Source organism: Nanorana parkeri, unplaced genomic scaffold (genome assembly GCF_000935625.1).
Source record: "Nanorana parkeri isolate BGI_ZX_2015 unplaced genomic scaffold, ASM93562v1 scaffold539, whole genome shotgun sequence".
In the NCBI taxonomy this organism is placed as follows: Eukaryota; Metazoa; Chordata; class Amphibia; order Anura; family Dicroglossidae; genus Nanorana; species Nanorana parkeri.
This window is the reverse complement of record NW_017306807.1, coordinates 342,316-368,668: the sequence shown is the minus strand read 5'-3', so window position 1 is coordinate 368,668 and position 26,353 is coordinate 342,316. Positions and strand designations below refer to the sequence as shown.

The 26,353-nt window shown below is 41.3% G+C and overlaps 2 protein-coding genes across 2 annotated transcripts in view; one reads left to right on the top strand and one right to left on the bottom strand.

Annotated features, from left to right (window-relative positions):
- Window positions 1-8,888: 8,888 nt before the first annotated feature.
- Window positions 8,889-10,840, top strand: RAI2 (retinoic acid induced 2). Its single transcript, XM_018561712.1, has one exon. The coding sequence runs from the start codon at window positions 8,991-8,993 to the stop codon at window positions 10,674-10,676; it is 1,686 nt and encodes a 561-aa protein (XP_018417214.1). The 5' UTR covers window positions 8,889-8,990; the 3' UTR covers window positions 10,677-10,840.
- A 7,203-nt stretch (window positions 10,841-18,043) lies between these two features.
- SCML2 (sex comb on midleg-like 2 (Drosophila)) overlaps window positions 18,044-26,353 on the bottom strand; it is a 60,321-nt gene continuing 52,011 nt past the window's right edge. The window contains exons 11-13 of the mRNA XM_018561713.1: window positions 24,332-24,613; window positions 21,558-21,721; window positions 18,044-18,283 (exon numbers count right to left, since the gene is read on the bottom strand). Coding sequence (XP_018417215.1) covers window positions 18,158-18,283; window positions 21,558-21,721; window positions 24,332-24,613 — 572 coding nt within the window. The 3' untranslated portion in view covers window positions 18,044-18,157. The remainder of the gene's footprint in view (window positions 18,284-21,557; window positions 21,722-24,331; window positions 24,614-26,353) is intronic.

The following is a 26,353-nucleotide window of genomic DNA, read 5'->3' as shown; positions in this document are numbered from 1 at the left end:
TATTGCCTTAGAGAATGAAACGGGGGGGGGGGGGGGGGTGGAGGGGGGACAGTTGTGGGGCACCATAAGCAGAATCTTGCCCAGGGCCCAATTAATGTTAAAGATGGCCCTGGCCGCTACATTTGAATGCCGGCACACCGCCAGTAATCGTATATGATAGGATTACATGTGGTTAGGAATCAATCGCTATGCCTGGACACACGATCACATGTCCAGGGAGAGTGACTGATTCCTAACCATGTAATCCTATCATATATTATTGCAAGTTCCCAAGATAAAAATATAAATTATTTATTAAACGGACCTAAAGTCTTTTTTTTTTTTGTAAATCAAAAATAAAATTGTTTGTTTGAGAACATTTCTACATAATGAGGATACGTGTACCTTTAGTGACCCTATGTTCCAACTCCTGTGGAGTCCACCAGGGTTTCATTGACTTTCCCATAGATTTTGTTTTTCAAATTCTGCACGGCACTACCCATGCATGCTCACTGCATACTCTACCTCAATTATAATTGAAGGGTAACAGACTAACAGGCTGCCAGTGAACTTTGTATTGAAGTAAACAGACTGCCTACGTAGGTAGCAGAGTATAGAATATTGCTGTAAGAGAAAGGCTGTGCTATGTACAGTATAAAATATGGTGGAAATATACTCCTGACAGGACCGATCACAAGCATGCAATCACTGCTGAAGGGTATAGACAGATATAGACAAATACAACACTTTTTACGGACATTACATATCCCGAAGGTTGGTACCCCAACACTAACAAAATATGAAAAGTGGTGCCTGGGAGGGATAAGCTAAAGAGGGGGGATCTCCTTAATTTATGATATACAACTGGGCCCATTTAGCAAAGTAGCGTACATGGACGCATGGGAATTAGATCTAGGGGTAACACTCCCTAAGGAAGAATGGCAACAATGTACTATAAGATCCACTACTGGATTCAATTATAATTGAAGGGTAACAGACTAACAGGCTGCCAGTGAACTTTGTATTGAAGTAAACAGACTGCCTACGTAGGTAGCAGAGTATAGAATATTGCTGTAAGAGAAAGGCTGTGCTATGTACAGTATAAAATATGGTGGAAATATACTCCTGACAGGACCGATCACAAGCATGCAATCACTGCTGAAGGGTATCATATTTCCAACGCATTTGCTTTTTCACTGGGGGGACTAATAGCCTTGGCAATTGTGTGGCAAGTCCCATAAATATTAACAACAATATACCTTATTTGTGTATAACTCAGCTGTAGATCCTCAAATCATCTCTGAATTGGTGCTGACACTGTCCTTCCTTCTGGAGGGTGACTACTTTTGTTCCCCCATGATCCCTGTGTGTGTTGTAAAGTAGCCACTGCTCCAAGCCGCTCCCTTGCTAGACTATAACTTCAATACAAATTAGTAAACTAAACGTGAGATTGTAGCCCATCACAGGAGTGAGCTTGGAGCGGTGGCTGCTTTCCAACACACAGGGACCATGGGGAACAAAAGTAGCCACCCTCCAGAAGGAAGGACAGTGTCAGCATGAATTCAGAGATGATTTGAGGATCTACAGCCGAGTGATATACAAATAGGATACATTTATCTTTGTTACTAGTAAAGGTACTTGAATGTATTTAGTGTCACTTTAAGGGTATGACATCACCAACTTTCCTTAAATGTCCAGGGTAGCCTAAATCCTTACAGCACAGTGCAGTAGCATCTGTAAGATTTGGGCCCCTTGACATTCCACAGAATCTGATTGGAAGGATGGTAGTATTTATATTATCCCATTACCCCAAAGCCAAAAGCAGGGGTGGGGTATTTATATCACCTAATTTTATTTTCTCCCACGAGTATATTTCTTCTATTTTTTGCACAGTTTTGAGATGTGGGGCTCCAATTAGTACGTGAACCTTGCAAATGCCATGTCTGTGTGTAGAATAAACTTCAGGAATGGTCACAGCTGCCATGTTGTTATAACACTACAAGTAATGTAATTTCCAACAAGCTAGTGATTTTAATTTGTATCACCAGATAATTCATGATGTGGCCAGCCATAGACAGTATTTATCAAGTTACGTGAAAAGAAATATGCTTTAGCCCCCACTGTAATGAAACATTAATAACTAACGCTTTATGTAAGCCTGACATGTTGACACAACCCATTCCATTAAAGGTTTTTAATACAAAATGATCATTCCACTTTTTCAGATGTAGAATATACTATGCTATATAGTGTGTTATAATAATATAGAAGTATTTCTTCTGCCATATCGTTTCCATTACTATAATTAGAGGTCTTCAAGGGCAATACAGATTTTTATGCTTCATAGAAAAAAAAAAATCTTTTTTTAAATTTATTTTTTTATTTCAATAACTGCGTTGATGCAAATGTTGCCTACTAATCATATCCAGTTACAGTAAAATGTAGAGGTTTTACTTCAGATTTCACTGTCTTCCTGACTTTACAGCAGTAAACCAAAATCAAATTGGTTGTTGTCACTTTGCAGCACCTGAAGACTATGGAAGGAAACATTTGAAAAAGAACTCCAGGAAAAAATGTTTAATAACCCTTGCAGTTGGGTTGCCCGCACCACAAGGGTTAACTTCTCGTTTTTGTCCAAAATAAAAAACAAAAAAACAAAACAGTTCTTCAGAAAACTGCCACATACTAAAAAAGCCAGTCCCCTGCCAGCATGCTGCAGAGGAGGACTCTATTTCTGAGTCCTAGTCAGAAGTGGGTTGTTCAATCAGAAAAGCACATGTTCCCTGCTGATTAGAGAGCTCCAGCTCTGAGTCAGTGGCAGGTTTTAGTTCTAATCAACCAATTACATTCTAGGTGCATCAAAACAGCAGGCGTGCAAAGTATTCCAGTTCGTTTCTTTAGAAAACAACCACATCTGACACGGACCTCTGCAGAAAGATCATTGCTTCCACTCTCTGTACAGCATGCTGGCAGGAGACAGGCTACTTAAGGTGTGGCTGCTTTCTAAAGAAATCAATCTGTCAGACTTTGCACTCCTTTTGGTATGATAGATTCGGCTGTTTTAAACTAAAACTTCAGTTGGGTATTAAGCAATGAAAAGGAAATCGTAAATCCTGTTGAAGATTGTGACTTCATGGGCTTAAGTGTTTGGGGTAAGTTGTTTGTGTTTACCAAGAACAAATCATATGTCTAAGATCAATACTAAAGGGGAACTATGGCCTAACCTTTTTTGGCCATAGTTATCTTTAGAGTCACTGGAGGACATTTACTAATGTCCTCCTGTGACCCAAAACTCAGCATATAGCGTGATCAGCGGTATTTAATCGCTCAGTTCTCCATTTATAGAGCCGACGTGCGACAGCTTCGGTGTCACACGTCGGCTCTAATTATGGGGATGGGAGTATTTGACTCTCCACATAGGTCTCCTTTAGGGTTCTAGACTGGCGCAGGAGTTTATAAATATAGGATGATGACTGTCTTATCTCCAATAATTGACTAACGATTAGTCAGTGCATTTTTTGATCTTTCAATTTGGCAGCTTGCCTATGCGTTTTTGTTATTTTGTGTGGGGGGGAAGAGGCTGTGATATTGCCTCTACAGCAATGAATTCTGCATTGTTGGAGATTTGGAAAAGATATAGTCTATTTTCTCTGGCTTTTGAGTTTCCTGTAAAGTTAGTTCACTTTTTAGCCATAGCATTCAATGTGTTGTGCATGTATTTTACAGGACATAGAATGCAGCAGTAGCAATGTGCTGTTATTTTTCAGCCATGAGAATAAATGAAAACCCCTATAATTCCTTATTAGCTCATAACACTCATCATACCCAATCATTTATAACTTGTACAACCGCTAAATAAAGTTTTAACTGTCTAATGTTTAAACCGTATCTAAACCCAAAAGAAAAGATATACTGTAGCTTATAATACTTAAAGGTTGCAGTAGTTTTCTTTAGGCTTTATTTTCATCTGGTTGTTTGGCCAGTAAGTCTGTTATTTTTCAACTTCCTTCAACATAGCAAACTGTCCAGCAAACCTGGCACATAGTGGGTTGAGACAAACCATATACCACTGACAGAGGGTCTTACAATGGTCAGCTTTTATTCATTTATGTAAAACATTTACCCCAAAAGGAAAAGTAACTGCTTAAAAAGTGTTATCTTGAGTTCAGATTTAATTTAAGTCCATCTAAAGCTTCTAGTTCATCTAACACATCCTTCTCCATAGGGTGACAGTTCTGCTGTCTAAGGGTGGCTCCATTCCTCCTCCATAGATACAGTGGAGCCAGACAGAAAGCATGTTACTGGCCAGGTCAATATTTAAAGTCATATTAAAGGATAATGAAAGCCTTGGGTGTTTCTGCATATATCCACTGCTAGTAAGCAGTAGATATATGCAAAAATGGTTTTAAAAAAATGCTTTGAAAAGGGTTAATACTTACCTGTGTCTTCCCCGCGCGCTCCCATCCGAAAATGTGAAAAATCTCAGACAGCCAAAAAGCATCTTGGGGCGGACGCATGCGCAGATCACCTTTTCAGCCGGGACGCGAGGAGAGACACAACGTAAGTCTATGGACGCGTGCACCCGCATGCAGACACACTGTGGGACAGGAAGTGCCAGCAAGCACAGAGGAGTCAGCGCTGGATCGGAGACCTGCCGCAGCGCCGGAGGGACAGATAAAAACTACAGGAAAGAATAAGATCGGATTAAGAGACATCATTTAAGGTAAGTGCTTACACTAACATTGGGGGGAGGGAAAAACATTTTTGACTTTAATGTCACTTTAAAGTCAAAAGGTTTTTAAGCTTTTTCACATGCTGATTAAAGTACAATGAAAGTCTCTTATTTTTTGGCATATATCTACTGCAAGCAAGCATTCACCCTAAACTACCTTATTCTGTGTTGGCAGCAACCATGTAAAGGGCTTACACAGAGTGCTAATGATTTCATAGGAATGGAACCTTTTTGTCTTCCACCACAAATTAAAATATCTGTGTAGCTGTCGCCCCCAAAGGAGCCACTGGAATAAACAGGTCATCCTAGCCTATCTAGGGATCTTAGTAACATGGCTGCCCCAATAGCACTTACCACCCTTCTGTGGTGACCGATGAACTGAGATTCAGGCAGTAGATATGATGCTGAAGAACTTTATTGTAGGACTCAGGGAGAGAGAGTTAGGGCTCAGAACATCCAAGATAGTGCAGCTGCCAATGAACTGTAGAACAGAGTACTTGCTGCCATCACAGATATAGGACCTTTAAGCCAATTGTGGAGATCTGTGTCTTGAGCTCCTGGCTATGCAGTACTTGGATCAAAAGCTACTAGTACATTCAAGAACAGACAATCGCAAAAAATTACCATGGCCAAAATTGACCATAGGTGACGCTTTAAAAGCTTTTACCGCTCATCAGTTTAGTGTTATCAGTGATTGATAGCCCTACAATTATTGCTCTCACTCCGACGTTCGCGGCGATATGTAACATGTGCGACGTAACGGGCGAAATCGTAGTTTTCACGCGTGGCATAGCAGCCTCTCCCCTGGCAGGGGCCGTGGGGAGAAAGAGAACCTCACATGGTCCTCATCGAATATTTACGTCCTCTCCCAACATGCGCCACTGGCAATAACCCTCCTAATGATTGGCCAGGGAAACATAGATATTTATAACAGTCTCTTATTGGTTGCTTTGCGGCCAGGATACACCCAGCATCAGGCAGATGCACACAATAACAATTTTCGATAAACAATAACATTCCCCTAATTGCTTAGGGGAAACCAAATGAGCATAGACTATTAGATCAGTATCAGACTGAATACAATCTGAGGGCACTACATTTAAATAAGCACACCTGCTTAGCAGGGTGCTAGACTTGTTTAAGTTGGACTTCCCCTTAAAAGGAAATGGCTATTAGATTGAAATAAATGCCTTCACGGTAAGTTTTTTGGCTAAACTGGTAGCTAAACAGAGAGTGCTTCTGGTTCCTAAGATTCCGGTATGTTACAGAGCAGACCAGAAGTCATGGTAATATCATTTAGTATAGACTTCCATCTTCAAATCCTTCTTCCTTTGAGGAAATCTCTTAAACCCCTTTTTCCCCACATTTTCTGTAATTTTTCCTAATTATAGTAAAAAATTAAAACCCCAGTGGTGATTAAATACCACCGAAATAAAGCTCTATCTGTCCCCAAAAAATGGTATAAAATTCATTTCAGTACAGCGCTGCATGACGGAATAAACGTCAGTCAAAGTATCGCAGCGCTGAATACTGAAAAATGGCCTGGCCAGGAAGGGGGTCTAAACACCTGGTCTTGAAGTGGTTAAAGGGAACATAGACATAGTGTGCTTTTCTCAATCAGTCACACTATTATTAAATTACATTGCAGTACTTTTTTCTGTCCTCCGCTCAACTATTCCATTTGAATAATAAAATTAACAATGGCACAAACAACTTTTCTGCAAGCTTTCCAACTCAGGAATGTGAGTTTGCCTTTTTTTAGTGGATTTGATAAGTGGCTGGATAGACACTTGCTGAAGGTCAGCACATCTCAGAATATTTCAAATCTAAAGGTCACTAACAAATTTTGAGTTTTAATTTTTTGCTATTAAAAAATCTGTGTTTAAAAGGAAGACATCTGACAAGACACATAAAACGCATGGCTTAATGCAAATGACTCCACTGATTTGCTTTATGTGTCAAATTAAACATGCCAGTTTCTTCAGTCATCTGCATTAGATATGCTTAATGAGAGATGCTCGCAGTTAACTTGCATAATGTGATGCTTCGGGGCCAATTCACACTTGCGTGTTGTGGCAACATGCGCTAAATTGCACGTTGCCACAACACAATGCAACACACTTGCTCTATGCGCAGTGCCATTTGTTGTGAATGGCACCCTATGTATTGTACAGTAGGGTGGGGCTAGCCTTAAATGTGACACTGGGCTCTGTGTTGTGGTGCATTCCAGATCTGGTTAAGTTAGCTCAGGATCGCTTTCCAGGTCCAGAGTGGAAAGATAAGCTTTATTTGAACAAACCAAGGATTATCTTCTCTAACAATGATGATACGCCTGAACGTACAGCTTTATTTGCTATTTCACCTTTTTTTATTTTCTTTCTCCCTTATTGTGAATGTATAAAGTGCTCTGCCCTTTCTTCTTTTGTTTTTAGACCTCTGGAAGCTCCAAGACTAGCCTGGAATGTGACATTCAGTGTACTGAAGCTGTGACACATCAGCTCTATAGATCAAGAATTGAGCGATCACATACCACTGACCGCTCAATTCTCAATCTTCTCCCTGCAGAGAGTGGTGACCGTCACTATTCCTCCTGCGCTGACTGGAGGAACAGAAGGGAGGGGGTGGGCACAGCTGGCTCTGCCTCTAGAGAGGCAGAGCTAGCTGTCAATCAGGCAGCGGGGAGGATACTGACAATATTGTCGGGATCTGTCACAGCGCAGCTCGGCTCTGTACTGCCTGCATATAGCAAGCAATAGCCTGCGATATGCTGAGTTTTGGGTCAGGAGGACATAAGTAAATGTCCTTCTGTTACCCTAAAGAGAACTTTGGCAAATAAAAGGTTCTCTTTTGAGACCATAATTTAGAAAGTAGAGGTTAGAGGATCAGTATGACAGTCAGACAACTTCCACTTTCAGAAAGAGGTCATTATGGCAGTCCGTATAGGTCTTTTATTCCAGTTTCATTAACAATTCCTACTGGAAGCAGTTTTTACTAAATTACATTTATTTTGTGCAGTTAAAGACTCAATGCTTAAATCTTCATACTTTGAAATCCAAAGGGATACAACTGAAATGTTGATATGCAGAGAGAAGTGTATAAAAAAAAAAAGTACATGGTAACAAAGTAAACCTGTTAAGAGAAAGATACAGGGCCTGCTCTTTCTGAACCTCATTTTGGAAGTGCTAGCTGCCTGCCTGTCGTTCTGATTTTTTAGGTTGCTTAGTGAACCAGTGAATTCTTAGTGAAGATCATGAATTCTGACTTTACTTATTGCATACTTTTCCTGGGTGAGTGACTAAAATCATTGCATCCAGAAACATCCTGTAAGCTAGTATTTTCAGGAGGATGTTAGCAATGACAGCCTACATATGTCCTTTCCTTGGAAATCCCTGACTCACAGATAATATACAAGTCACTTGGTAACCAGTACCGATATGTAGCCTGCAATTAGGGGAGTGGCTGCTTTGATCAGAGGCTTCTGAGACAACTGTCTTACTTCATGAGAGATCAACTGTCTTACTTTTAATAACGTGTTTTATAGTTATTCCTTCAAGATTCCAAAGACGTGCTGAAAGGTTAATTGGCTCTGGTCTAAATTGTCCTTGTATGCAGGCCCGGATTTCCCACAAGGCCACCGAGGCCCGGCCTCGGGGCGGCCTGAGCGCCGACGGGCGGCAGCGGTGACCCTGTGTGGAAGTTGCGGGCGCCGGTGTAAGGTATCCGGCGGCCGCACACTACGGTCCGCCGTCGTCCAATCACGACTTTGTCATGCTATTTACAGTAAATACCAATAACAACTAAATAAGATGCCTGCAATGGTGGAAGAGTTTAAAAGCTGGCCATACACTGAGAATTTCAGCTGGATCTGAAGAAATTTGCTTGGTGGGTGGCACTGTTCGGGTGAACAGCGACGGCAGCCAATCAGGTATTCTGACAGAATACCATAGTCCAGGAGGAGACTTGTCTCCTTCAGGATGAATTAATCTTTTTCTTTTTTTCCGTTCAGCCCACCGTTTGAAACAAAAAATATAACAGTGCGTGGTCAAGTTTAGAGCATCCTCTTACCTTGTCATGTGAATTCCTTTAAATCACATCCTTAGAATCTTGAGAGATTAGCCATGCAAATAGTTGTGATGTAATCAGACTGTTTTGTTCTTTTTTTTCCCAGGCTATGAAGATGCTATTGTATGTATGCTGCTGCACAGGTTAAGTGGCCAATAAATTCAACCAGGGCATGTAAAAGCAAGTAACACGTGGCCCAAAATTATTTGCTGGAAAGATGGAGGAACTCTATAAGGAATCACCAGAACTACAGGTTGACTTAAATAGCACTCCTACCTCTATCTCAAACAAACTTGAGAATGGGGTTGCTCAACTTATTACCGCAGAAGCTTGGAATATTAATCCATCTGGTCTGATGAAAAAAGCTCTTTCTCCTCTGGTAACTGTTCCAGCAGCCCCTGTCCTCAGCCCATCCACAGACTCCCAGAGTGGAGTAGCACTAAAAATGGCCGCAACTGTGCTTCAGCCCATTTGCCTTGGAGAAAGCCCTGTTGTGCTTCCAATACACTGGCAAGTTGCGGGTGGTACGCCACCTCAGGTAGGTACTAGCAACAGCAGCCCACCATATGTTATCACCACACAAGGTCCTGTCCCATTGCCCGTGCTTTTGGAGCAACACGTTTTTCAGCACTTGAACTCTCCTCTGGTATTGCCGCAAGGCTCTCCATACCTGGGCACTACAATTCAGAACCATCTTTTTCCTGGAACTGCTGCTACAGTTGGTCAGCCTCAAATTCTTGATGAGAAGACTTCTAGCACAATGCAAGATACTGTTCTGCCACCTGTTTTCCAAACTCCAGGTTTTTCAGCTGTGCTGCAAGATTTCTTTCCATCACCAAACAATTTAGGCACTCCTTCCCCTTGTCATATATCTTCGGATTATGCTTCTACCAATGTCCACACTATTCCACCGCAAGCCTTTAGCTCACCTTTATCACCACTAGTTCCTCCTGCCACTCTCCTGGTACCCTATCCAGTTATTGTCCCATTGCCAGTGCCAATACCTTTACCGATCCCAATCCCTATACCAGTGCCACAGACTGAATGTACAGAGAATGCAGACCATCAAAAAACAACAGTGGAAATCCCAAAGAGCTGCAAAAGCACACAGACCCCAATGGAGAAAGAAGACATCAAACCTTTTGAATCAACAGGAAAGCCAGAGCTTGCACAATTCCATCGGCACTCTGTCATCAAAATGAACAATGAAAACGAAGCATTGGATCTTTCACTGAAAACCGAAACACCGGTCACAAACAATGATGTGAGTAGTATGAATAACCAAGTGGTAGAGGAAGAAGGCGTTTTAGACCTTTCACTCCCGGTGTACAAAAGATGTGTTAATACAAGTGCTCAGAATGGAACATCTGTGTTGTGTGGGCAGATCAGTGACTCTTCAAGCCCTTCTGTTGGTAAGAACTTCCCTACCACGACAACACTAAATCCCACCCTTGTGCATCATGAGTTAGCACCGAAAGATACCCGAGTCATCTGCGCTAATTCTAGTGAACTTATAAGACAGCAGAAATGGTCTTCTGAACAAAGCAACAGAGGTAGCTATGAGCCCAAAACCACCACCAACAACATAGAGCTTGTGAGTGGCTCCCAAACAGCAAAAGTCATTGTTTCTGTAAAAGATGCTGTACCTGCCATATTCTGTGGCAAAATCAAAGGGCTTTCCGGTGTGTCTACAAAAAACTTTTCTTTTAAGAGAGATTTACCACAGGACTCTTCAGTACAGGGCTACGACGTGAAGACTCAGGCAGAAGTAAAGGAGAATGCTGATGCATTAAGGAAACCAGTAAAGAACAGAAGTGTTAAATTAAAGAAAGTGAATTCACAGGAAATACACATTCTCCCAATCAAAAAACAAAGACTAGCCGCTTTCTTTCCTAGGAAATAGGATCGGCCTCATTGGACAGGTTAAAACCAATTCAAAGTTGTCCATTTGATGGGTATGACTGGAAGGTGGTGATGCTGTATGTGTGTAAAGTTGAAAAATCATACCTCTGTGTCCTGATCCAGTGACAATGAATTCTACAGTCCTGCACAGGATACCTTGACATCTAGGCAGCGTCTTTTTCTGGGTTCTGGAAATTCCTCTCGGCTTCTGTGGGTCTAAACCCAAGCAGAGGTGATGAAAAGGGCATAAAAAGAGAGACCCAAGAACTGCTCTGTGTGAGGCTGTAGAAGACCGTATCAGAGTGTGAGATTTGTAAACCAGTCTTACCTCAACCCACTCTACTCCTCTGAGTGGACTTTTTTGTTTTTTTATATATATATATTCCTGCCAGAAAAAGATTACTGCAAAAACAACTTTTACAAATAAAAACAAATGCTGGCCGTATAAATGGAGGTATTTGCTCTGAAAAGTTAGAATCAAAAGATCCTTTTGCCTTTCTAAAATCTGTTACATAACAGTTTGTAAAGGTGCCACACGAGGGACAGCAAACAATTACTGAGTGGATCCATTTGCCTTTAATGTATCTTTGTAATTTATTATATGTGAGATGGGAAACAGTGGGAAACCATGAAAATGTAAATAGTCCGTAAACTGGGACATTTTTGTCACTTGTATTGGCAAAGGTCATAAAATAATGTATTTTTAAGGAGATCGCACATTTTATGAAGCTTTTACTTGAGTGCTTGACTGGCCAAAACTGTTTTATTGCCAAGATTTGCCCATATGCTGTATTTATTATTATTAGCAGCATTGCGTATTTAAATAAATACTTGTATGTGTCAATGATTTACTTTTCTGTGTCCATTGTGGATGACGTATTGCACAAACAATTGGTCACATTTAGTGCAGGACTTTTGGGCTTTCTGTATTTATGAAAGAGATGAAACGCACTAACAACCATTTATATATTCACCTTATGCCGATAAGATGGGTCTGAAAGTAGCCTGGTATTATGGAACGTATAGACTGTATGTAACTCAAGGCCTGTGTTCAGTACTATTTCATTCATTCATCTGATACAAAGGTGACACTGGTGGTGATTATTATTATTCTGTGTTTAAAGCTGAACTCCAGCCAAGCAGGCAAATATACAGATATAAGGGAGTTGTTTTACCTGGAAAAGGATTTGTACCCCAAGATTTACATTGAGCTCTGCAAAACAGCAGAGTCGTGCCTGGCAGGACAGGAGACTCAATTTTTTTCTGCTGCATTTATATCGGACCTTTACCTAAATCTTTAAAATAACAACAAACACACCTTTAGAAATGTCTTCTGACAGTGGCCATGTTTACTAAGGGCAGATTACTAGATCTCCCTTTACTTCCTGGAACTCTGGCACATATGACTAGACATGTGACCATGCACATCATCTCAGGGGAGGAAAATGCCTTTCCCTTAGATCTCATGAGATTACAGATGAGGTTTGCCAGCAATGCTCTGCTGATGTAACCTTCCCAGGATGCAATGCTTGGGCACAATTACATCATTTGTGCCAAAGTGGGCCAGGAAGTGGAAAAACAATAAATTGTATGTAAAAATACAATCATGTTTATTTGAGGAATGTAAGATTTCATATGAGCATGCAGAGATGCATGCTGAGGTGATTTTTAGTGAAAGGGGGTAAAGGTCCACTTTAAGTAACACAAGTCTTGTCCCACCTCCAGCCTGTGACTAGACAGTGAAGGAAGAAGCAGCACACTGATGAGCTCATCTATCTGCTTTCTCTATGCCCTCAGCAAATCCTTGGTTAGCACATGATTACTGCAGCACAACTGCCTGGCTTCTTGTGCTGCTGCTTCCTCTCCCAGTCTTAGCTGTGCAGTACAGAGAAGAAAAAGATGGCTGACACCTATTCAGGTAACTACACTGCTATCATTTAAAAAAACAAAAATGTACAGATGCATTAATGTATACCTGTCTGTAGATCTGCCTACTAGGGCAGTTAGAAGTGTCATTTTTGTTTGTGTTATTGTATCTGACTCCATTAACAAGTGCATAGTCCACAAAATACGTTTAGTTTTCGGATTCTACAACCTAAACATTAAAAATATATTACAACTAAAGATTGAGCAGTGGCCCATTCACAAATCCAGAACGCTTCACATTGCATTAAAGTCGACCTTTACCCATATCTTCAAAACAACAACAAACACACCTTTAGAAATGTTTAGTAATGACAATCTACAAACACATACTTCTAGATAATTGCAGACTTTGTATTCTTTACATACCTTGTTTCTCTTTTCTTCCCCAGTCTTCTGACAGTGGGCATGTTAACTAAGGGCAGATTACTAGCTCGCCTTTTACTTCCTGGAACTCTGCTGATGTAACCTTCCCAGAATGCAACACTTAGGCACAATTATCTCATTTGTGCCAAAGTGGACCAAGAAGTGGGAAAACATTTTATGTAAGATTATTTCATATCAGCATGCAGAGCCATATACTGATGTGGTTCTTAGTCAAAGGTGGTAAAGGTCTGCTTACGACTTATTTTATCTGCATATGATTGGATAATTTAAGTGAATATTCACACAAATTATTGAGGGAACATTCTCAACTACTGAAGTAGTAGTAACTACTGTAGTATATCTTCAATGGGTCTTCCTTTATTTATTTAAAGTTGATCCTGCTGGGCTATTCGTGGTTTTCAACACAAGGACATGTTCCTGTATTACTGGTTTTAGTACAAATTATTGCCGCTATGCCCGGGGTGGGCAACATTGGCACTCCAGCTGTGGTGAAACTGTAAATCTCATCAAGTCTCTGGGAGTCATGCCTGCGCCTGTCAGGCAATTTTCAGAACCTGTGTAAATGTGTGAAAAGTGGGAGTAACTCATTAATAACAGAATTCCAGAGGAAGGGGGCAGCTCTAAAGAGTAGCTCATGAAAATAAGTTATGAGTTACAAAATACAAACAGGTACGTTTGAGGAATGTGTCTGTACAAGGGCCTGACAGAAAGTTGCTCAGGCACCCAGCACTGCATTATGGGATGCAGGAGAGAGTGTGTGCAGACGTGCCCCTTTAGTTTTCAAAGTCACCTGCCTGATGGCACAGTCTTCCCTAATAGCACGGGCATATTCCAAGGTGACAATGACAGGATTTGTTGGGCTCAGATTGTGAAAGAGTAGTTCTGGGAGCATGAGACATCATTTTCACATATGGATTGGCCACCACAGACCATAACTCTATTGAGAATCTTTGGGATGTGCTAGAGAAGAAGACTTTACACAGTGGTCTGGCTCTCCCATGATCACTACAAGATCTTGGTGAAAAATGAATGCAACTCTGGACGGAAATAAATGTTGTGACATTGCATATGCTTATTGAAACAATGCCACGGTGAAAGTGTGCCGTAATCAAAGCTAAAAACAGTCCAATAAAATGCAGACACTACATTGCTGTAGATGTCTCTTAACCGTCTGTAATCAGGAATGTCCAAAACCATGCTTCCAGTTATGCAAGTGCATCTTTATTATTTATTTCTCTACAAAAAAATAAAATAAAAAGGTCCCAACACGAATGGCAGAGCAAGTTTAAACCTCATTCAGTTCTCAGGTTAAATACAATACAAAGCTTAGAAACAATCTTTATATAAAAAATGATATAAACACAGTTGTAAGGGTTAATGATTGTGACATTTGTAAATTGTGTAAAAGTTGTACACTTTAGAAACTGACATATGCTGGAACCTGAGAAACAACTAAACATAAGTTTTTCCTTCCAAGCAATTTGTAGAAAATACACATTTCACCTAATGGTTTTTAGGTATACATTTATAACATTTCTATGTACATATAGAAAAGCCAGTAGGAAACCGAATATTTCCTGTGAACACTGCAGATTTCTTATGAGAACTGTCTGTCCCAAGCTGCACTGTGAATTACATTCATTCCTCTACTTAAATGCAGTGTACATTCTTGTCCCTGATGTAGAACTTTTGTTTGGCAGTAACACCCTAATTCATGTAGCTGAGAAAAGCATTGCTGCATGTAAGTTGATTGGTTGGTTTTTCATCCCCCAGTTTTGGGTTGAGGTCGGTAGGTTTATCTACCTTCCGGTTTCTTGGGACTTTTGAGGATGCCACAGGTAAGGTTTCACTTTGCATGTCCCATCTGCAGCCATATTATAGGCTGGTCAGCTTTATGTTACGTAATGGGGGGTCACCCAGATCAGTGTTTTCTATGTGTATTTTATGTGTAATCCAGTTATAAGTGAGTGACGACTACGCAACATAATACCAATCAATGTGCCGAATCTTCTGGTGGGAGAGCTTCCTTCCAGGGTCCCTAAGGATTTGAAGAAGCCTGTTGGTGACCGATCTGCCCCCCCCAAGACTAACATATCTGTCTTTGGGTGACAGTGCCCTTTAAATGTGATAACAATTAAATGTCTCTGTTATAATGAAAAAATACTCCCACTCTCAGGAGAAGAAAATATGACATGTACATTTTATACATTGTATTTAGCTTTGACACATTACAATATTGCATAGAACAGTGAACTATTGACTAAAACAACAAAACCGGTTTGCACATTGAATGCATTAGCAGTTCAACATACACAATGTATCTGAGAAAATCTAGAACTGTACAAGTTATTGCTACCCTTTTTTTCAATATTGGTTTTCCCTTAGGTGATTTGGTAATGGGTTTGAAATGTGTTCTTGCCAGCTCCACGGAGTCAGAAAATAAAAAAGGAAATGAAAAGCTCTCACTGAACATAAGGCAGCACATTATGCAAACATTAAAACAGAAAGACAGCACACACTTGCCAAAACGCAGCTTAAAAAGAAGAAAACACTGTCATCATAAGACAGCTGTAAACCTGGATATTGTTCTAAAACACAAACTATAGCTAATAAAGAGAGTTCCTTGATCCCTATCGGTAAATGGAATGTTCCCTTGTGATGAAGGTGTTTGCAGGAAATACGTATCGGAATACTTCTATGTACTAAAATAAAAATTATTTTACCACCATCCCTTAATGGTGATCAGCCATGAGCTACATAAAAGGTGCCCCATACAACAAATAAACTTTACAGCTGACCTTGAGTCAAGAAAACAACTTAAATTGTACCTGGCACCACGCAGCAAACTCTACCTGCACATCAGGTTAGTTCTGCTTTGCACCCTTGTTATTCTGAATCCTGAGCTGCTGTAGTATGCAAATATTAAGCCAGCTTCCCTTGCTGAGAGCATCCCACATCTGCCTCCTGAGCCTTAATATTGGCTAGTGGTGGACCAATAGTGAGACTTAGGAGGTCTAAGCTTTGGCCAGGAGTGCTGGGTCAATAATTGCACAACGCAGCACGTCAAGATCCAGGGAAACCAAGGTGCTCAATACAACTGATGTGCAGGCAATGTTGTGGCATATGCAATGTAAGTGTTTTGTGTAAGGACAGCATCACTTTAGAATATATCTCCCCCTCTTCCCAATCTATGTTAAGGTATACCCCCAACCTCTTTTTTTCGACAGCCCAGAGGTGTTGTGTAGAAACCTTGCCTTACGACTTGATTACGGCCTTATTTCAAGGGTATAGGTTCAGTCCATTCAAGCTTATAGGAAGCAACTGTGCAGGCAAGATTTGGGAGGGTATGCTGGGGAGTCTTTATTATAAAGCAAACCTGTCTTTTAAGTGTGCTATGGCTGGATCTATAAAAAAAATCTAGTTATCTAGACTGACAAACAAGGCTATTGTGTGCAACTAGGTATAATTGGACTGTGGGAGTAATTTGTGTTCTTTATACAATGAGATTTTCTGGAGATTTGGTGAAGCAGAGCACAATTCAATCACTTGTTGGGTTATGAAGTGCACCATGGGAGGTTGAAGGGGATATATCACGTAATTTTTGTTGCCGCATTCCCAGAGCTCACTTATACTATTGTCACCTGAATCTGGTTTAATACCTCTATAGGTATAAATGGCAAATCTGCCCATTATAGCTTCAGGTGACCCACATAAAACCAGTGAAGTCCTATCACAACTATGGTAGGCCACATATGGAGATCTCCCTCTCAAGGTCTGGAAGATCCTTAACAAGCCAGGACAAAAAAAACCTGGCCCACGCGATTCAATCTTTAGAAAATCTGTCAGATAGTCGTCTTGTGTGTGTGCACCTTAACTTTCAGTCCTGTGACACTGACATTTAAAATCATGTCTCCTCCAAGTCACTGGCTTTAGCCATTCACCTTTTATTGACATTTAGATAAACATGGTGTCACAAGCAAATGCAACATTTTGGAACCACATGCCCTTCATGTGACACATTGTTTTGCCTGATGAAGGGACCACACGTGGTTCCAAAACGTTGCATTTGCTTATGACACTATGTTTATCTAAATGTCAATAAAAGACGGATCAATGAAGTGGACCTCTGTGTGCTGGTGAACTCCTCTCCTTTAGTCTTGCAGCGCCATCCATTGGCCATTTCAGCACCCATTGGTTTGGAGTACAATGGGATACCTCTGAATAAAGGCTTCAGCCAGATCAGTTATACTGTAGTCATGTAGTATGTCCTGTGAAGCTGTTAATGATAACACCAGACCAGAACTTGTGTTCAGATCTGCTGAATGCTAATGCTGATTTGTATGCAGAAGATGATGTTGACACCTAGCATGTATGTCTATTCTTCCTGCTGCATACAACTGCATTGGGGCTTTAATGTACCACATTACCATTAGCTGGCAGGTCTCTCGTGCCATTGGTATTAAGTGTAAGCAAGAAGAAGCCAAAAGTCTGCCTGTCAGTCGAATCATTTAGAAACATGGCTCCTGCCACTAGCGGTAGAGATAGGAATAGCATTGTGTACATTGTCATCACAGGCAAGGATCTAACCAAAGACTTCTATTCTTCAAATATAGTAAAACTAAAAGAACATAGTAATCCGATAACAAACACGGTAGCAGAGGATCCCCCTCTTGAAAACAAATGAATAAATAAAATGAATGCTACACCAGAACTGTAATCCCATACAGTTTCCATTAAGAGCTCATAGTATTGTTCCAGACTGTAAGGTCTGTTCTCAGAAACATATTAAAGTACCCCTCCGTCAGATGCAATGGACCTGCAAAGCAAGTTCTGTTTTGTGAGGCTTGAAGTCAAGCGATGCCTTCTGAAACATTGCATCTGTAGTTTCCCTTCACCTCCACAATGCATGCTGCTTTGGGATTTAGCAATTTGGTCATATAAAAATAACTCCGGAAAAAGTCTATCAGCAAATGGATTGCATCGTTTAGTACTCACAAATTCAGAGATGTGTCCTCCTGACAATTTACAAGCACCACAAAATGAATACTGAAGTGTAGACACTGAATTTCCGCAGGAGGTATTTGTAGCATTTGTAAGCTTTGTCATAGAGATGATAGGTAGAGCAAACTTTGAGGTAAATCCAATGGACAAGTGCTGTTTGTGCCGAGTCTGTCAATACTTTCCTTGTTTCAGTTTTTCAATATGATAGCATAGTTTCAAGGCTGGGCCAAGCTTCAGACCCATGTACTTCATAATCATATCGCTTCGAAGTAAGAGGAATGCAGAGCCATCAATTTCCTGGAGAAAGAATAAAGCCAATTAAGAAGCCCTACTGCGAGATCTTAATAAAGAACTACAAAATAACCCAAGGGTGACATATTCTAGGATGTCACCAACAATATTGGGTAGTAGACAGGATGTCATGATGTATGAAATCTGTCTGGAAGATGGCCAGGATTAACTGTCTGACAAAGAACCTGCTCAGTCTAGATAAACATGCTGATTTATTCTTAGCGGCCTTCTTTAATTTTAACCCCTTCATGACTGAGGCCTTTTTTTCATTTTTTGCACCCATGTTATATTCCACATTTTAGGCCTGAAAATTACTTAAAACCCTCCAAACATTATATATTTTCTGAAAGCCAAGACCCTATAGAATAAAATGGCGGCAGTTACAAATTTTTATGTTGCACGATATTAGCGCAACTCCTTATCAAACCCCAAAATTTACTGAAAATGCACTTAAATGCCCCAAAACACAATAAATTACCCATTTTTTTAATAAAATATAAAATATGAGATTACAACGAGTAAAACGATACCCAACATGCCCAGGTTAAAAATTGTGTGCGTCTGTGAAACGACGACAAACCAGTACCCCAAAAAGTCCATAGTCGACGCTTTAAAAGCCCCCACAGGTCATCAATTTAGAGATACCTAAAAATACTGGCCCTAGAATTATTGCTCTCACTCCAGCGTGCGTGGCGATATACCCAACATGTGTAGCACGTTCGTCGTTTTCATACGTAGACGTGTGTTTACGTGGCGATACGCGTGCTCGCAGGGGACTTTACAATTATTTTTAGATTTATTTTATTTAATTTTAAAAAGTTTTTTTTTTTGTTTTTTTTACTTTACTTTGATTGCTATCACATGGGGGGGGGGACTTACAAGCCCCCCATGTGATAGCAGATGGTGGTGACAGGTACTCTTTAAGGTGATGCTGGGGGTCCAAAAGACACTCCCTTCACCAGGCCATAGAAGCGATCTAGCGACAGCTGAGTCGCCAGAATCCCTTCTATTGTAAAGCCGACAGCCGGCTTTACAAGTTTGAACAGAGTCCCGGCAGCGAGTCTGTTTAAACAACCCCGATGCTATCGACGTACACTGTACGTCGTCAGTCGTGAAGGGGTTAAACTGAAATGGACAGTGTCACATGGCCAACAGCGGAAAAACTCAAGCACCGCAGTGTCACAAAGAAGGATCACATACAGTATCTCTATCACAAATAGCACTGAAAGGACCAATATGCCTTAAAAATGGCCAGATCAAATAACCTAATCACACCGATCAGTTGCCCGCGGTAAGCAATTGCCACTGCATCTGCACCATCTTAAGATTGCACAGACCGGTGCAATAGTGAAAAACTATGGTACTCAAAATTGTCCATAGACCACGCTTTAAAAGCCTTTACTGCTCATCAGTTTAGAGTCAACTCTGAATTCTGGCCCTAGAATTCTAACTCTCACACTGTTCACAGGGATACCTAATGTCTGTGGCGCAATCACCATTTACATACATGTGTATTCCCCGTATGCATGTGTTCATTTGCAGGCAGATGTTTTCATTTTTACCACTATTTTAAAAAAAACTTTTAATTTTTTCTTCCACTTAACTTTATTGCTATCACAATATCAAACAAGTGATCGCATTTTGGAGGTGTTCTCTTTATGGAGACATTAGGGTTCTATTAGACTCCTATGTCTCCCCTGCCCTCGAATACAGATGCCTGTGTAACTTAAACTTTAGCCAGGGCTTTTTCACACCATGTCCAGAACAGATCTGCAATCACAGTTCATTGCTGCAGCAATTTTTAGCTTAAAATGGGCTTTCAGGTGCAGTCCAGTGCATTTGCATGCGCCTGTGATGCATTTCCATGCGTTCCAGACCAGAGAAAATAGGATTTTGGTACTCACCGTAAAATCCTTTTCTCTCCGTTCATTGAAGGACACAGGGAACAGATCGGAGATCCTGTACTGTAGGGTAATATCGCCACCTGCAGGATAAGGACGCTAGGCACAAAACTAAAGACCAATCACAGCCTAGGGGCGGCCCCTGCCGGTTTGAGGCGAAAATCCTACCGACTCACACCATGCAAAAAAAGCCTTCCAAGTTCGATAGTAAATCCGTCGGGACACAGGCTTGCGAGCCCGCAACATCGTAGAGATAACCGCATCCGAGAGACCACGATCCCTCAATTGGGTGACGCTCTGTTACGGGGACCGGGAAGTGGCGCACTGGAAGTGACGTCACGAAGAGGGCGCACGCGCCCACAACAAACATGGCGGCCGCGGCCTCCGAGAAGGCCGCAAACGAAGCCGGGGGCTCGATTAGCGGCCCCCGCGCACACGCGGGAGTATTAGCAGTATTTTTTTGTCTGGACCAGAACGGACTGTGTTGGTGTGAACCGAGCCTATGAATACTATAGGGATAAATTGGGATACTTTTTTGGACCGGGAACAAACTGTTCTGGTCTGGACATGGTCCGAACAAGCCCTGAAGGAGGAAGTGCTGAGAGCACAGCGCTTCCTGCTTCACTGATCACAGAGCAGAACCGGGAATGGACATTCAGTCTGCTCCTGCCTGCCACGGTTTGCTGTGTTCCCGGGCCTCCCAGAAGAGCCCAAAAACCATGAGGAGGGGTGTCACGTTCTGAGGTGTGTACAAGTGATCAGGCGGCTGTAAAAAAATTACACCAATGACAGCAGCATGCCATGATCTTAGGATAACCACTTCAAATCCAGGACGTACAGGTACATCCTATGGTCCTGCAGTGGTTAATGTAAACAGAACTGAAGATTAAAGCATAGCTGAACCCAAGAACAAAAATGGAATATACTAAAGCGCAACAGTCCTTAGAAGTGTTGGCTGCATTAGTTTTATTTTCCAGAAACACACTTCCTATAGTAGGGTGACAATGCCTACTGTACTGCACTTTATCCATGAAGAACAGGAAGTTATAAGTTGCAGGATTTCTGACATGATTAGCAGTTTTTGGGTTTTTTTTAACAAACAAATATCAGAAAACTGTTTCAATGGTATATTTTGCTGACCAAAAAGGAGCAAATAAGAGAAGTTTATTGCTAGCGTTTACTTCATTGGATCTATGAAGGAAGTGATGTCATGTGAATACTGGCTGTTTTCAGAAGGCAGTACATAAGGAGGGCTTTTTGGTGCCGATTGGGCCAAATCACCCTACCTGTCTGGTTACCCAACCTCAGCCCTGAAGCATGTCTGCAATCATGGAATGCTCTAATAACGGCTAGATGTTTGTGAAAAGAACTATGCCTACGTGTCTCCGGAAGAGTTCAGCATGAGGAGCCAATGCTTGTGGATCTGCTTCTTTTACGTAGCGTATAACTTCATCCACAGACCAGGTGGATGGATCTTTGCTATGTGTTCTTGAGGATTCCCGTTCAGAAGAGCATAGCTCTGGTCCAGTGGTTGAACTTGCAGCTAAGGAGACAGATTGTAATAGTATTAAGCGTTAGCCAAACAAACATTCAAATGGCAAGACACCAAAATATATAAAATAGCAGAAACTGTTGGCGCTATAAAAATCCTGTATAATAATAATTTGCACATATATATATATATATATATATATATAAGAGCTGAAATGCTCCCAAAACCAATGATTTTAGGGGGAAGTATTTCCTAGTATATAATATCAGTGAGACATTACAGCCTCTTCTAATCTATAATAGAATATTATTCATTATATTTTCAATCAGAATGCATCTGTAAATATATAGTGCCAAACACTCTCACCTGCTGAACTCTGAATACTGCTAGTTGTTATTTTAGGCTCAATGTATGTGCTATAATAGAATACATGTTCACAGAAATGTTTCCGTATGAGTATCGACTATTTCGGTACTCCCCAATACAGAGTACCGTTACTTCCGCTAGCAGGAGCCGGCTTCCCGGCCAATCAGGACGCCAGGCAGCATGTCATTACCTGCCAACCGGGTTCTTGATTGCCTGGGAAGCCGGCTTCCCGGTCAAACAGAATGGAGCTGGCCTCCCAGCCAAACAGAATGGAGCCGGCTTCCCGGTCAAACAGGATGCCAGGTAAAGGCCCATTTTAGGTTATTTATTTTGCACTTGCTGCAGTACCCTGTGGCCATGTGCAGTGGCTTTCACTGCATTGCATTCAAATAAACTCTACCAGAGATCCATAAATGTTCACTATCTTCACTTACACTTTGCTGAGAACTGGAATCGCCTAATAGAACACACAGCATCTAGGGATGCACCGATACCGGTTTTTGCAGTAAAGAGTACGAGTACCGATATTTGTCTTTCAGTAATCGCCGATACTGGTACTTGTGCTAGCATGGAGCCAGCTTCCTGGGCAATCAGGAAGCTGGGCTGCATGTCATTACCCGCCACCCAGCTTCTCGATTGCCCAGGAAGCTGGCTCCATGCTGTTTGGTCAGGAAGCCGGCTTCCCGGCCAATCAACATGGAGCCGGCTTTCTGGCCAATCAGGAAGCCGGAGCATTACCTGTAACCTGTCTTCCTGATTGACCGGGAAGCCGGCTCCTTGCTGAATAGCTGGCTTTGCAGCCAATCAGGAAGTCGGGTGGTGTGTCATTACCTGCCGCCGGGCTTCCTGATTGGCCAGGAAGCCGCCTCCATGTTCCCGCACAGCACTGCCGGTCAGAGGAAATCTCCCTCCGACTAAGAGCTCCGGTATCGGGGGTAAAAATTGGAGCATTTGGGCATGTATGAGTACTCACCCAAATAATTGGTTTTGACACCGATACTAGCATCAGTGCATCCCTAAAAATAACACAAGATACAACCCTAACAGCTTGTCAAACAGTAGTTTCATAATCACAAGAGAAAAAGAACACCTAAGCAATTATTTTGATGTGAAGAGTTTGGGGGAATACATGAGAAGTGACCAATCTAAGACAACATAGCTGAACTGGAAAAATTCTCCAATTCAGCTCACTTTCCAGTTCAGCTATGTTGTCCTAGATTGTTCACCTTTCCTGCCTTCTCCAAACTCTTCACCCTTTTGTGAATAACCCTGATAATGTTTCCACAAGCTATACTTGCATTACCTTTTAAATCTAAAAGCATATTTACTTTTCCGAGCATTCGGATGTTTCTTTGTTTGCAACAAAAGATCTCTGAACAATCTGTTCTCCTGAGAACTGCAGGCTCTAATCCCTACCTGAACAGTTCTCTCTCAAACTACATGGGTCACCCAACAAATGCCCTGCATGCTGGGATATATTTGAAAGTGATGTACCATTTTTTTTACTGCTTCCCAATAACTTGCTGGTTCTTTGTGGCCTACACACTGTCCGAACCTATCGAATATATTGTGTGCTGAACATGTTGCAGTGCATCAAGTCTTCTTGGTTACCACTGATTCACTGTTTTAAGAAGGCAAATGGTTCAAAGTGATCAGATCTGGCACATGAAATACTAGCTGCACTATAATTACCGAAAATGTTATCGCTGGATAATCTGGACAATCTGCTCAAGAATAGGATATCCAGCCAATGGAGGAATACTGGCGAATGTGACTCAATAGGGCTATCACACAAGTGTATGTGAAATACATGTTATACAACATCCAGACTGCAAATCCTGGCAAATGATGACTCACTGTATTATAGAGGATTGTGCAGATATACAGTATGTCCTGTGCAAGTCTAAATCATAACATCAGTTCTGTATTTTCCTGTTATCTGAGGTCTGTTCTCTGTACATGTTGTTTCATCCTCTGTGCATAACAAATAGAGGTTGTGGTTTTCCCCCTAGTACAACTAAATATATGCAGACACATACCACATTTCCTCACAATAGTGAGAACTGTATAGGTAAAGTGGCATGAAGAATGTATCCAAATGCTTGCAAAAATAAAGAAATAAAATTGCTGGGGCAAATTAAAAATAAATGGATTCAGACTTGGCTAGAATCTTTTAATGATTCCATAGGACACACAGGCCACCCCTTACAAACACTCATCTGTGAGATATTTTAGTGTTACAGACTATTCCGCTGGTGTTTTTATGATGAGGTGAAGATCAGGCTGAATGTTTACCTTCTATCCTCCTGTGTATCCGGTTCCTGCTAGTATCATAGTAACAGCTGTTTCCTGCAGAGCTAGAAGATGATCTGCGTATCAGTGGTGCACTATTTGAGGTAGGAGTCACAGGCTGCAGAGAGGTCCTATAAAACGATGGCGTGTTTCCCCCTGGGCGATACTCTGCATTTCGAGGGGAAGGACTGCGAGGGTCGATTGCATTGAGTGCAGAATCCATGGACTCCTCCGAGTACCTTGGATCTTTGGGAGTATCATTTTCTTCCAAAGGCAACGTTTCAGCTGCAAGAGTTTTAAGAAAAAGGAATGACCTAAATTTGTATTGCGTTACAGACACAAAACAAAGTGTGTTCTGGTTCAGTGTAAAAACAAACAATTCAGCTCTCACAATACTGACTTTCAGTTTCCAGCATATGGAATTAGAAAGGTGGGCACATGCAAAACCTGAAGCACTTCAAGCTTAGCTAATGCAACAACTGCTGACTTTAATAACCAGAAGTGTTATTTTTGGCAATGCACTTGCAAGAAGAAATTTCAATGGATTTCTTCCCAGATTGGGCAGGCATCAGCATAGCCACAAGTATTTAACCTATAAACAGAAATCATAGCAGCAAACTGGGGAAAGCAGGACATTTACAAAAGACGACGGGCGCCCGGTATGTGTTGGGGCCTTACCTTCAGAAGAGCAAGGAACTGTTTAACAGTGCTGCATACAAATGTTACAGGACTAAAGCTTACTATGCATATAGTATTACAAAACAGCAATAAACTGGGTCTTGCTTTTAAAGATTTCTGAAAAAAGAATGGTAATAGTCAGCCTATGTTACCCATAAGAATCAAAGTCTCTATTCTCCCACTACAGTCAATCTAAATGGCTGTCAAGGGCAGCACAGACAGAGAATGTGTCCCTCTGACACTTTCCATCAATGACACCGAATATCCTTACTTTTCTTTTTTGAACAGAGAACTTTTTAGGACTGGGGTTTCTATATCATAAATCCAAAGCATTCTTTTATTTACCAAAATGTATCCAAACATGAATACAGAATGCTTTCATAAAGGGACAACCAAACATAGGCTGTGGGAGCTCATGTTTTGTGAGGTTTAGCTTCAAATAGCTTAAGGCCTCATTCACACACAACGCAAGCAAAATTGTATATTGCGTATATACGAGCGTATGTGCGTGCACTATTTGCATTCCCAGAATGCATCATTCCTAATGGACATTTTGATGAACTGTACGCACATATGCGCATATGTGCATGCACATGTACATGCGTATGTGCGTAAAGGAGGAGGACGACTCCTGGGTGGGGTCCTCCTGTTTCCCAGGTTTGAGCCCTGAAAACTAGCTAGCACCTTTTCATAAGGGTTGTGCACAGTCATTGGGTGCTGGTCACTATTAACGCACGGACCCAAGAATGGAGATTTCATCCCTCCCAGGTCTCTTTGAAATCTCCAGGATCACAAAACCAAACCCAGAAGACCTGGAAAGAACTGCAAAGTGAGCTCTATCCTGCTAAAAGTATTTGCTTTCTGGAACCGCTCAGCCCCTCTGCCAAATTACACAGTGGCATTGCCACAGTGTCTATAGTGCTGACCATTCACAACAATATGATTGTTAGAAAAATGATTTTAATGAACTGTATCTTTCAGAACTTAGTACGGAATAGGTAGTTTGATGTTTTCATTCAAAGGAAATGAACGTTCCTGACAGAAAATGAAAGTAAATTTGACCAGATTGATCTCTTCCTTGGTTGCAGTAAACAATTGCATGTCACAATCGTGGCAATGATCCATTACTTATCAAATATGTAAAGCCAGCAGAAGGGTCCATTTTCACCAAACCACTATGGTGCTGATCCCCTTTTAGAAACATGTAATTGCAAAGCCATTTAGCTTCTACAACAGAGGTTCTGCAGGAAAATAGTTGAACACTCAAGCTGCTCACACAAGGAGACTGTTCAATGAATTATATCCCTGAACTTGCAGACAGAAATTAGAAGGTTATTTGAAGTTGGA

Bases quoted from the DNA above. Each gene is read 5' to 3' on its own strand.
- RAI2 (XM_018561712.1), top strand. From the start codon at position 8,991: ATGGAGGAACTCTATAAGGAATCACCAGAACTACAGGTTGACTTAAAT.